Raw genomic sequence first — 12,231 nt, 5'->3', positions numbered from 1 at the left:
CGAGGGGGTGGGGCCCTACAATGGGGGGAGGGGGGCAGTGGGGGAAAGGGGTCAGACCCAAATGACCAAGGGGACGGACTTCAGGGGACGGACATGGAGGCTGGGGGTGGGGTCAATGGCAGGAGCTTCCTGGGAGGACAACTGGATGCCCCAAAGAGGGCAGACTGTGAACCCTCAGAGGAAGAGAGGGGTCTCACTAGATTCAGAGGGATCTGGTAAGAAGAGATGCTGTGAAAGGCCGGAGTCAGGGTGGAGCAGGGGAGGAAGAGAAGGATATGTAGCCATAGGAGCTCAGTCTTATCCATAGATCCTCCTGATTCAGGAAGTTCTACCTTGTGTCTGGCCTAAATCCATCCCATTGTAAGTCCTGAGCAGAGATGGGACAATTCAGTGCCTCCCAAGCACATCACTTAATCAGCGCTGAAACACAGAGCAGAGGCCAAGAGCTTAGACTCTGAAGCCAGATCTGCTCCAATTCAGATTCTGGCTCCATGACTTCCTGGCAAGTCACCTTTCTGTGCCTTGGTTTCTGCAAAATGAAGGCAAGACCCCCTCTTATCCTCACGGTAGACTCAGAGAAATCTTGCTATCCGGAGTACCTAGAACAGTGCCTGTCATTTGGCAGGGGCAGCAGCAGTGGTTGTTTCTATTCAGTAGTTAATTCTCAACTTTCTCTCAATGCTGAATCCACCCATGTCCTCTGACCTGGACATGGCTGATCCAAGGAGAGCGGTCACGTCCTTATTTCTCCTGCCTCTGCCCTGTTTGTTGATGGAGTTTCCTCCCCATCCTTATTTGTTGTTGTTCAGTCAGTCAGTCGTGTCCGACTCTTTGTGACCCCATGGACTGCAGCATCCCAGGCTTCCCTGTCCTTCACTATCTCCCAGACTTCTCAAACTCATGTCCATTGAGCTAGTGATGCCATCCAACCATCTCATCCTCTGTCATCCCCTTCTCCTCTTGCTCTCAATTTTTCCCAGCATCAGGGTCTTTTCCAATGAGTCGGCTCTTTGCATCAGGTGGCCAAAGTATTGGAGCTTCAGCTTCAGCATCAGTCCTTCCAATGAATATTCAGGGTTGATTTCCTTCAGGATTGACTGGGTTTGATCTCCTTGCTGTCCAAGAGACTCTCAAGAGTCCAACCTCCTTACCTTCCTTCATGTTCCCAAATGCCCTGTGAGCTACAGACTCCCCGGAACAACATGTTTCAGCATCTCCACCCAGCTGACCCCTCCCCAGTCTCCCCTGGCGAGAGTCCAGGCAGGCAGCCTCAGCTTCAAGTCTCTTTGTGTGACAAGACTGCCTTTAGGGGTGGGCCAAGAGCCGCAGGCATAGATGGGGACGGGGTTCTGCAGGAAGTGGGTGATGGAGGCTCAGCCCCCTTTTCTCCTGCAAACAACTGAGGCTTGTTTCCCTGCCAGGCCCACTGAAACCCCTCAGGTGGACAAAACACAGTCAGAAGAGGGGAGCCCAGCTTAGATTCTCAGCCTCCCACCCCCGGGGATCATGTGTCAGGTTGGTGTGAGGGTGGTGACATCCTTGATGTCAAACTGGAAGGCATACACCCTGCATGGACTCAGCCCAGCCCAGCTCCAGTCCCAGCTCCAGTGGACCAATGGGGCCCTCCCACAAGAGTGAGTGAGTGGAGGAGGGGACAGTGGGCATCTAGAGCTCAGGCTGGATTCATCTCAGAAGGGTGGGGTGGCCCCACCAATGGACCCAACCAACCTTAAAGTCAGCTCTTGTCTGAGAAAAAGAGGCAAGCATAAGCGTGGGCCCTCTAGCTTTTCTTGAAGCTTCCTGGCTCCTGTGTGCGTGTGTGTGTTAGTCACTCAGTCATGTCCTGCTCTTTGTGACCCCATGGACTGTAGCCCATCAGGCTTCTCTGTCCATGCAATTTTCCAGGCAAGAATCCTGGAATGGGTTACCATTTTCTTCTCCAGGAAATCCTCCTGACCCAGGGATTGAACCCAGGTCTCCCGCATTGCAGGCAGACTCTACCGACTGAACCACCAGGGAAGCTGCTTCCTGACCACTTCCCAACCCTGCACTTTCCCCCTCACACTCATCCTACCCCATGCCTGTGTATCTTGGAAGGGCGGCATCCGTGGTTAAAAGTATTGATTCTGCATTAGATGGACCTGGGTTCAAATTCAGATTTCAATACTCGCTGGCTGTGCACCATCAGGCAAGTCACCTAACCTCCTTGTGCTTTAGTTTCCTTCCCTGTAGATGAGACTGAAAGAGTACCTACCTCCTACAGCTCCTGCAAAGGATAGGTGAAATAATGCTTGTAAAGCAGGACCCAGCATGCAGCATGGTCCCAGCTGCAGCATGTGCTCAGCAAGCAGGGTCATCATCACCACGTAGGGAGCTCTCACTTCCCAGCCTTCTCAAAGGCCTCTCCCCTCTGCAATGCTTCTCAGCCTCATCACCTTACTCCCCTACTCAAACTTCACCTCCTCCAGGAAGCCATCCATTGTTAATCCTACAAACTTCACCTCCTCCAGGAAACCTTCCATGGTTAATCTTACTGGTTTCCATTTGTTGCACTTACATCCCTGGCTGCACTCCATCAAGCTGGACTTGGACTTGCTGGAATGTTGTTTTAGAGGGAGAATCCCCAGCAACACTGCAAGTTCATCCTAGACATTCCCCCTTATCATGCCCCCAGCCTCCTGTTTCCAGCCCCCTCCCCAGGAGGGTGGGCAACGGGGATGCTGGTTGAGCCAATAACTTGTCCTATGGTTCCTGCTGCCCCCTAACTAGCAGCAAAAAATGCGGGTCCTGCTGTGGGCTGATAGGGGGTGATGAGCAGATAAAGTCGCTGTGTTCCCTGCTCCTTGTCTCAGGCCGAGCCTTGGTCAGAGGCCCCAGCTCCCTGATGAAGAAGGCGGAGCTCTCAGAAGACCAGTCCCCAGATGCTTTGATGGAGGAATCCTCCACCAGCCTGGCCCCCACCATACTCTACCTCACCACCTTTGAGGCACCTGCCACTGAAGAGTCCCTGATCCTGCCGGTCACATCCCTGTGGCCCCAGGTAAGGGGCTGGGAGGGTCCTTGGGATGACCTCATGCAAACCCTTCCTAGTACCTTTAGGGAGACTGAGGCACAGGGGCAGGAGGGAGTTGGTCCAGGCTCATGAGGCTGGTGGAAGCCGGTTCTCCTGATGCCCATCTAGCCCAGCTATGGCCAGCTGGCCCACTGTCCAGGGAGTGCTGCCACTGTCCAGGCAGTGGTCCAGGGGCTCATTCTATGGAATGCCAAGGAATCAAGTGCCAGCTCAGCACACTGGTCTCTGAACCAAAAAAGTCAGGCTTTGGGGGAAGAATTTTGTACATCCCACAAAGGTCAGAGAATAACAATGTCTAAAACCATGTCCCCACAATCCAGAATTAACAAGCTTTAGTTAACACTTTGACGCATCTGCTTCAGACCTTTAAAAAGAGAGGGAGCAAGCAAGCAAATGTGGCAAATACACCAACCTTTGGTGAGTCTATGGTAGTTTAGTCGCAAAGTCGTATCCTACTCTTTGCAACCCCACGGACTATAGTCCACCAGGGTCCTCCATCCATGGGATCTTCCAGGCAAGACTACTGGAGTGGGTTGCCATTTATTTCTCCAAGGGATCATCTCAACCCAGGGATGGAACCTAGGTCTCTTGCATTGCAGGTGAATTCTTTACCAAGTGAGCCACCAGGGAAAACCCCTTGGTGAGTCTAGACAAAGGGTATTTATTCTTGCAATTAACACAAAGTGTGTCATTGCACCTCTTCTGTGGCTTTGAACATTTTTTCAAAATAAAATCATTAAACATAACCAATAAAATAATATATGTAGAAGAAATAAAACTTTTTTAGCAGGAGATCTTCCTTATTCTCTTTTTGGGTCTTGCACTCCCTTGAGATCCTGATAAACCATTTCCAACAAATCCACTGTTATCCATGCCATTGAAGGGCTCCCTGAAGCCCATCTGTTGAGAATCCAGCCCTATGGCATGCTTACATGCTCAATCACTTCAATCATGTCCCACTTTTTGTGACCCTATGGGCTGTAGCCTGCCAGGCTCCTCTGTCCATGGTGTTCTCCAGGCAAGAATACTGGAGTGGGTTGCCATGCCCTCCTCCAGGGGATCTTCCTGACCCAGGGATCGAACCCAGGTCTCCTGTGGCTCTCATGACAGGCGAATTCTTTACCGCTGAGCCATTATTGCCCATGTTCTACTGTGCACAGATCCAGCCCCGAAACCACAAAGGGTGGGGCCGAGGGGGTCTAGAGTAGAACTGAGCTATGGGCATGGCCTCAACAGTGCCATGCCATGGAGAACTGAGGACATCTGTAGGGGAGAGAAGGGACAGGGGAGCGAGCAGCTGGGCTTCCTCCTGAGCGGACATGGCTGCCTCCCCAGCCCCAGCCTGCAGAGAGCCTGGGGACTGCAGCAGCTGCCTATAGGTGCTCTCCTGCCTGGGGGTGGCTGCTCTGGGAAGACACTGCCCAGGTAGCTGCTGGAGCCCAAGTCCTGGAGGCCATCTCGAATTCCCCAGGCTGAGATTGCAGGCTGTCCAACACGCCATGAGCTGGCCTAGGAGGAGCCCCTCCTTTGCCCTCTGATCCTGGGACCCCACATTTCTTCTTCCACCTTTTGGGATCTTCAGGCTCCCTCTTCTCCACCCTCCTCTGCAGGCTCACCCCAGGCCTGACGGGGAGGTGATGCCCACACTGGACATGGCTTTGTTCGACTGGACTGACTATGAAGACTTAAAGCCTGAGGTCTGGCCGTCCACAAGGAAGAAAGGTACGTCTGCCCACCCCTCCATGCCCCTGCTAGGCTCTTCCCCCCCCCCACCATGCCGTGGGATAGGGGCCTGGTTACCCCAGCCTGACCTACAGATGTCCAAGTTGGGGAGAGGGGCATGGAGCCTATAAGGGAACAGATACCTGAAATAGACATGTTGCTCTCAAGTGCTCATCACACACCAGATGGATTCCAACTAGCTACTCCTTTAACCTGAAGAAAAAACAAAACAAAACAGGTCTGTTCTGCTGTTGATCCCCTCTGCCTTTTTTAAAAGTATTTAAAATTTTTGTTTGTATTTATTTATTTTGGCTGAGTCTTTGCTGCTGCTGGGCTCTTCTCTAGTTGCAGAGAGCGGGGGCTACTCTCTAGTTGAGTTGAGGGGCAGGGACTGCTCACTGCGGTGGCTTCTCTTGTTGGGGAGCACCGGCTCTAGGGCAGGTGGGCTCCAGTAGATGTGGCTCCCCAGGCTCTAGAGCACAGGCTCAGGAGTTGTAGCACACCAGTTTAGTTGCTCCGAGGCATGTGGGATCTTCCTCACCAGGGGATTGAATCCATGTCTCCTACTTTGGTAGGTGGATTCTTTACCACTGAACCACGAGGGAGTGTGTGTTAGTAGCTTAGTCGTGTCTGACTCTTTGGGACCCCATGACCCTCCAGACTCCTCCGTCCAAGGAATTCTCTAGGCAAGAATACTGGAGTTTGTTGCCATTCTCTTCTCCAGGGGATCTTCCTGATCTAGGTATCGAACCCAGGCCTCCTTCATTGTAGGCAGATTCTTTACCATCTGAGCTACCAGAGAACCACCAGGGAAGTCTCCCCTTTTTTTTGTCCACTCCATGTGGCATATGGGATCCTAGTTCCTCAACCAGGGATAGAACCCATGCCCCTTGCATTAGGAGCACAGAGTCTTAACCAGTGGACTGCCAGGGAAGTCCCCTGATCCCATTTTAGAGAAGATAAAACTAAGGCAGAGAGGCTTCATGTCTTACCCAAGCCACACTGTGGAAGTGGTGGTGTGAGCACTCTGACCCTGGCATCCAGTGCTTAATCTCTGCTCTGATGAGCCTCAGCCTCTAACCACAGGTCCTGTTTTCCCCAGAGAAACACCGCGGCAAACTCTCCAGTGATGGGAACGAAACATCGCTGGCTAAAGGGGAGCCCTGTGACCATCACCAGGACTGCCTGCCAGGTACCGAACCAGCATCGTGTTCCAGGCAGTAGACAGGGCACTGGGGGAACCGTTGTGGGGGGTGGGAGTGGGTGGGTCTTCCCAGACACATGAGAAGGATCCTTTAGGGGTAGTAAATAATAACAACCACTTTGATGAGAGTTGCTGCCATACTTTATTCTATTTCATCCTCACAGCAACCCAGACAGAGAGGGACCCTGTCATTCCCAATTTTCAGGCAAGGAAATTGAGGCTCAGAGAGGCCAAGTGTTTCAGCTGTGATCACAGAACTCGGAAGTGGCTCAAACCTGAGTCTGCTGGTTCTAACCACTGCCCCACACTGCTTCAATTCAGGATGACCCTTCTCCCGACTTCTCCCTAACGTCTTGTCGGGCTTCATTCTGTCCTCATCCTGTTGTGACACTGCTGGGCTCCTGTGGGTGCTTTGATAACATCCTGACCTGTTCAGCAGCTAAGCCCATCAAGACAGTCTGAGAACAGGGACCTGGGGTTTGGATGGATGGTCTAAACCGCTAGCCCTCGACTGGGTCACTCAGGACTTCTGGGAAGCCGAAACCGAGATGGAGTTAGAAGGCCAGGAGGTTTCTGGGGATGGTGGGGGATAAGGCCTGTGAACAATGAAAGCGGGAGGAAGGAGGAATGGACAGGAGTCTGATACAATCTCAGCCAGCCCAATGGGCAGCTCCAGAACAAAGACTCCCTGTTAGAAGAGGCCCCCACTGTGCAGAAATAGCCAGGCCCTGGCAGCCAGTCACTGCCTGGGATGTTCTGCTCAGGCCCAGTGTGACATCATCAGCCCAGGAGGCTCCTGCAGGTGTTAACAGCGGGGGCTGGTGGCTAACTGCTCTCTTGGCCAGTGGATTGCAAGGGCAGAGACTCGAGTGGCACACCTTGGCTCCTGTTAATTCAGTAACCAGAATATTCTACAAAACAGCAACCGAACCATTTGGCATTGTGTAAGCCAGACCACCAGCTCCCTGACAAGCTGTTTCCCTTCCAAATGGTTTTTCCACCCAGAGCAGGAAGAAAAGGCTCAAGTTTGGGCCAACTGGACAGCGGCTCTGAGAGCTGGCTGTGTGGTGGGCGAGGTCATGCCTGGGGCTGCGTCTCAGGGGCTTCTGTTTCCCCATCTGTCAAAAGAGGACGTTGGCGTCCATGATCCCTGCAGCCCCTCCCAGCTCCACACTGACTCCACACCTGGCGGCCCCCTAGCCTTTCCACCCAGTGGGGAATCAACAGTGCCTTTCCTCCTCCCATGATCAATCAATTGCCCATCTGGGGCGTCTAGGGTCTCAGCCGCCCGCCCTCTGGGGACCTCAGCCAGGACATCCGTTGGTGGTTCCGGCTGGGAGGCTTGTGCACCATATGGTCCACCCAGCCAGGGGCAGCCCTGCCGTGGAGATGATGGATCTCCTGTCCAGCGGGAGCGTGTATGGGGCGGCAGGGGGTTCTGCTCGGCACGGCTGATCGCGTGTGCTTGCCATGTGGGCAGGGACCTGCTGCGACCTCCGGGAGCATCTCTGCACGCCCCACAACCGAGGCCTGAACAACAAATGCTTTGACGACTGCATGTGCGTGGAAGGTGAGGCCAGATGCCGGGGGCTCCCTCGGCACCGAGAACCTTACCACCTCCCATTCTCCTCGAGGCAGGGGTGGGCAGAGAAGGAGGTGAAAGAATCCCTGGGGAACTGAAAACACCAGCAGGAACAGCTTTGCTCGGTGCTTTCCCAATCTGTGAATTCATTTAGTCTCCATTGCTGGCATCGCTGCTCAGATTTGCTTTTCTCACTTCCTGAAATACAAGCTGGTATGATCTCCCATGATCTGGAGACGGGAGAAGGGAGGAGAGAGAAGCGTATCTTTTAAAAGAAGATCAAACCTGAGAAGGCTGGTGCTTTCACACCAGAATTCTATTCCAGGGGAGACATTCCAAGTGTGATAACAAGGGGTGGGGAGTGAATTTCCCAGCGCTTTCCCAAGGAAGGAGGCTCTTACCCAGCTGTCTCCCTCTTTACCTCCTCTGAGCTCCCACCTGGAACAGTGTGTGCCCTTCTGCCCCGGTGTGCCTCGATGAACCCAGCTCTGTGCTAAGCACTCTACCTGTTAGCTCCTCAATCCTCACAACCATCTCAGAAGGGAGCTATCATTCTCCCCATTTCACACAAAAGTAAACTGAGGCACAGAAAGGTTAAGTCACTTGCACAAACCTATGTAGCTAGAAAAGTGGGGGAAATATTTTAAATTGTGTATTCTGAAAATTTTCAAATACATTATTAAAGTCATCGGAATAGTATAAAGAACTCCCATTTCCTATCATCTAGTTTCAGTAATTCTCACTCGCAGCCAATCTGTGCTGTCCCCACCCCCTCCAGTTCCCCCACTGCAATAGGATTTTTTTTGGGGGGGCAATAGGATCTTGAAGCAACTCCTAAGAATTTAGATATTTTACCTGTGAATATTTCCATATATACATCTAAGAGATAAGTATTCTTTTAAAACCAAAATTCCGAAAATGCACAATAATTACTGGATGTCATCCCACCTCCAAGGTTCACTTCTCTGGGGGTGAGGGGTTTGACCTTTGTCCCTTTGTGAACCGTCCTGAGGTACACGCCCTATTTTTGCTCACATTAGCCTCAAAAGTTATCTCCTGTGAAAGCAATAAAGCTGCTTCAGTCCAATTATTCATTTGTCCAGTTGGTCAAGACATATTTCCGGAGTGCCTACTATGCACCAAGTTCTGATCAAGACATTGGGGATTCAGGGGTGAAGAGAACCAACAAGTTCTCCACCCATGGATTCCATTCTAATGAGATGAGTGACAGTTAGCAAATAACTGGGCTTCCCTAGTAGCTCAGATGGTAAAGCATACACCTGCAATGCAGGAGACCCTGGTTCAATGCCTGGCTTGGGAAGATCCCCTGGAGAAAAGGAAATGGCAACCCCCTCCGGTATACTTGCCTAGAAAATTCTTTGGACAGAGGAGCGTGTCAGCCTACAGTCCATGGGACTGTACAGTCTCAAAGAATCAGACACAACTGAGCGACTAGCACACACACACACACAAGCAAATAATTAGATGTCTGTAAAAAGGAGTAGAACTGTAAAGACAGTAATTCAGGCTGGCCTGGGAATTATTTTAGAAAGGATGGACAGGAGCGGACAGCAGAACTAGCCACCTGAAGATGAGAAGTGGGGTAGGAAGGGAGAGTCCCAGACAAGCAGCAGGGCAAAGGCAAGGACCTCTGACAGGAGCAAGGCTGGCATGTTCGAGTGCGCCTGGCACACAGCAGCCACACAGTGGCACAAGAGGAGATGGGAGAAGCTGGGGGGTAGGATCAGGACTTCATTTACATTGTCATGGGAAGATGTCGGCAGCTTTTTTTTTTTTTCTTTTTTTTAGTATTTATTATTTGGCTGCGTCGGGTCTTAGTTGCTCCGCCACAGGTGGGATCCTTGTTTGCCCACCAGGGATCGAACCCATGTCTCCTGTATTGCAAGGCGGATTCTTAACCTCTGGACCATCAGGGAAGTCTCTCAGCAGGTTTTAAGAAAGGGAATGACCTGGTCTGACTTTTGAGTATATCATCTCACTCTGGCTGCAGGACTGTGCAGGAAAGGACTGGAGATGCAGGGACGAGCTAGGAGGTGAGGGGATGGAGGCAGGCAGGGGTGGAGATGCTGAGAAGCCGCCTTCTGTTGCCTGTGTGCAAGGTGGGGGCTCATTTGGCGAAGGAGGAGACTGAAGTGCATAGCAGGCTGGAAGGCACTCCAGTCCAGAGAGCCTGGAATTAGCACCAGGACCTCCAGGTCCAGCCTGCCCAGGTGAGCAGGATGCGGCCCTACTGCTGCACATGCCCAGCTGGTGCCCTGCTGGATGCTCAGTGGGCAGCCCTCTGCCAGGGAAGCCATGCTTCCTTCCTCCCCTGGGCCTCAGTTAGGAGGGGGCAGCGTTTCAGGCCTTCAAAAGATAACTGTGCAGTCAAAGCCCCATCTGCTCATTTCCCTGGTCCCTCCCATCCTGGTCAGTCCCGCCAAAACTCTCATTTCCTCCCTGGAGACTCAGACTCTGGAAAAAAAAAAAAAAAAGAAGAAATTGAGTGGAAATGACAGCTCCTTAAAGATGGTCCTGGAAGAGATTGTCACCCAGATGCTACAGCAGAGGGATCCAAGTGATGCCAGGAACCCTCATGAGGACCAAGAGTCCTGAGGTACTTCTGAGAAATTCTGAAATGTTGGATTCAGGTCCCAGAGCTGAAGTCCAGCAGTCTAGGCCAGCCTGGAGGGTTCCAGAAGGGCTTCTATGGCTACCATCCACTCCTATTCATGATCCCCTGCCCCTCCCAAGTGTCACTCGTGTGGCCACAGATCTGAAGGCTCAGTGATCCATGTGTTGGTTCTAGACCCCTAAGCACAAACTTCACAGCAATTTCTGTATTCTCTTGACAGTGACATAAGCAGATCTTAAACTGGTGATGGCCCCTCTCCCTGTGGCCACTCCTAACCGGAAATGTAGAGATTGCTCTGACCACACTGACCTCTCCTTCCCTAACCCCCTACCCCGAATCAGGAGGATATGGCCTTTTTTTTTTTTTTGGCTGCATTGATGTCTTAGTTGCAGCACACATGATCTTCATTGTGGCATATGGACTGTCTAATTGTGGCTCTTAGACTCAGTAGTTGTGTCGAGAGCTTAGTTGCTCCATGGCATGTGGAATCTTAGTTCCTCAATCAGGGATCAAACCCACATCCCTTGAACTGCAAGGTGAATTCTTAACCACTGGACCACCAGGGAAGTCCCGTGAGGATGTGGCCTGAAATGAAAAACATGCCTACCCATGTATGCCAGGGGATGTCTATCATGGGCCATGAGTTAGCCCCAGCAGGAACCCCTCCCACTGGTGAGCCAAGAGGGCCACGCCTACTCTAATTAAGGTGGTCAGGGAGGGTCCCTTTGAGAAGGGACTGTGAAGGAGCAGCTATGCCAAGAGCTTCAGGAAGGGATTTCTGGCTGTGAGAACAGCCAAGGCCCTGAGGCTGGAAATGGTGGGGTGTATGAGGAAAAGTGCTAAGACTAGGTGTGGCTGGAGTTAGAGTGAGGAGGAGTGGGAGGTAAAGAGAGCAGACAGGGGGCAGGGCAGGTCCCAGAGAGTCCTGCAAGCCAGGGGAAGCAGTTTAGATCTCCTTTGGAGTGCAGTGGGGAGCCACGGGAGGTTTTATAGGGAAGGGCAGAATCTGAATCTCTTTTATTTATTATTATTATTTGCTGTGCTGCATGGCATGTGGGATCTTAGTTCCCTGACCAGGGATCAAACCCAAGCTCCCTGCATTGGGAACACAGAATCTTTACCATTGCACTACCAGGGAAGCCCTGCATTCCTTTTAAAAATAATTTTAATAGACTATTTTTAAAGTCGTTTTAGGTTTACAGGAAGATTAGACAGAAAATACAGCAGTCTCATATGCCTCCCCCAGCAGTTTCCCCTGTTATCTCACATTAGTGTGGTGCACTTTCTAAGATTGGTGAGCCAATAGTGGTACATTCTTAAGTCCACAATTACATTAGTGTACACTCTTTGTGTTGCACATTCCTTGGGTTTTGACAAAGACTAGACATGTACCCAGCATTATAGATAGTATCGCACAAGATAGTTTCCTGGTCCTAAATATCTCCTGTGCTCCATCTGTTCACTCTTCTCCGTCTGTGATATTCTTTTTTAAACCCATTCAGGCTGCTGTGCGGGAGATGGATTGGTTGTAGGGCAGAAAAAAGGAAGGCAGTGATAGTGAAACGGTGCGAGGCCGGGCGGGGGCGGGGAACTGGCTGGTCTCACGTCTGACCCCCCTTGCCTCTCTTCACTCAGGGCTGCGCTGCTACGCCAAATTCCACCGGAACCGCAGGGTCACCCGGAGAAAGGGGCGCTGCGTGGAGCCCGAAACGGCCAACGGCGACCAGGGGTCTTTCATCAACGTCTAGCTGCCCGCGCGCGGCGCCTCCGCACCGGCCTGGGGACTGAGCTCCGGAAGTTTGGAGAAGCCGGGCAGTTTGTTTATAACTAGCGGTGGCAGGTCAAATGCGGGACCAGCTGACTGAGGCTGCAGGCTCAGATCCAGGACGCTCCGTCCCGAGCACTGGACGAACTGCCCCTCCCCAGGAGCCGAGCAGCAGCACACCTACACCCTCCCCAGGGCGGACGGGAGACCCACACTGCCTGCGAATCCCGCTGTCCGTGTTCTCCTCGTT

At 52.1% G+C, this 12,231-nt stretch overlaps 1 protein-coding gene across 1 annotated transcript in view; it reads left to right on the top strand.

The window, feature by feature from the left end:
• The window catches only part of DRAXIN (dorsal inhibitory axon guidance protein), a 13,089-nt gene extending 1,125 nt beyond the window's left edge, over positions 1-11,964 (top strand). Inside the window, exons 2-6 of the mRNA XM_010849879.1 lie at positions 2,834-3,040; positions 4,684-4,795; positions 5,898-5,987; positions 7,480-7,569; positions 11,852-11,964. Coding sequence (XP_010848181.1) covers positions 2,834-3,040; positions 4,684-4,795; positions 5,898-5,987; positions 7,480-7,569; positions 11,852-11,964 — 612 coding nt within the window. The remainder of the gene's footprint in view (positions 1-2,833; positions 3,041-4,683; positions 4,796-5,897; positions 5,988-7,479; positions 7,570-11,851) is intronic.
• The last annotated feature ends 267 nt before the right edge of the window (positions 11,965-12,231 follow it).

Source organism: Bison bison, unplaced genomic scaffold (genome assembly GCF_000754665.1).
Source record: "Bison bison bison isolate TAMUID 2011002044 unplaced genomic scaffold, Bison_UMD1.0 scf7180017864289, whole genome shotgun sequence".
NCBI lineage: Eukaryota > Metazoa > Chordata > Mammalia > Artiodactyla > Bovidae > Bison > Bison bison.
Note: the sequence above shows the minus strand (reverse complement) of the source record. Positions and strands in the feature narration are given on the sequence as shown.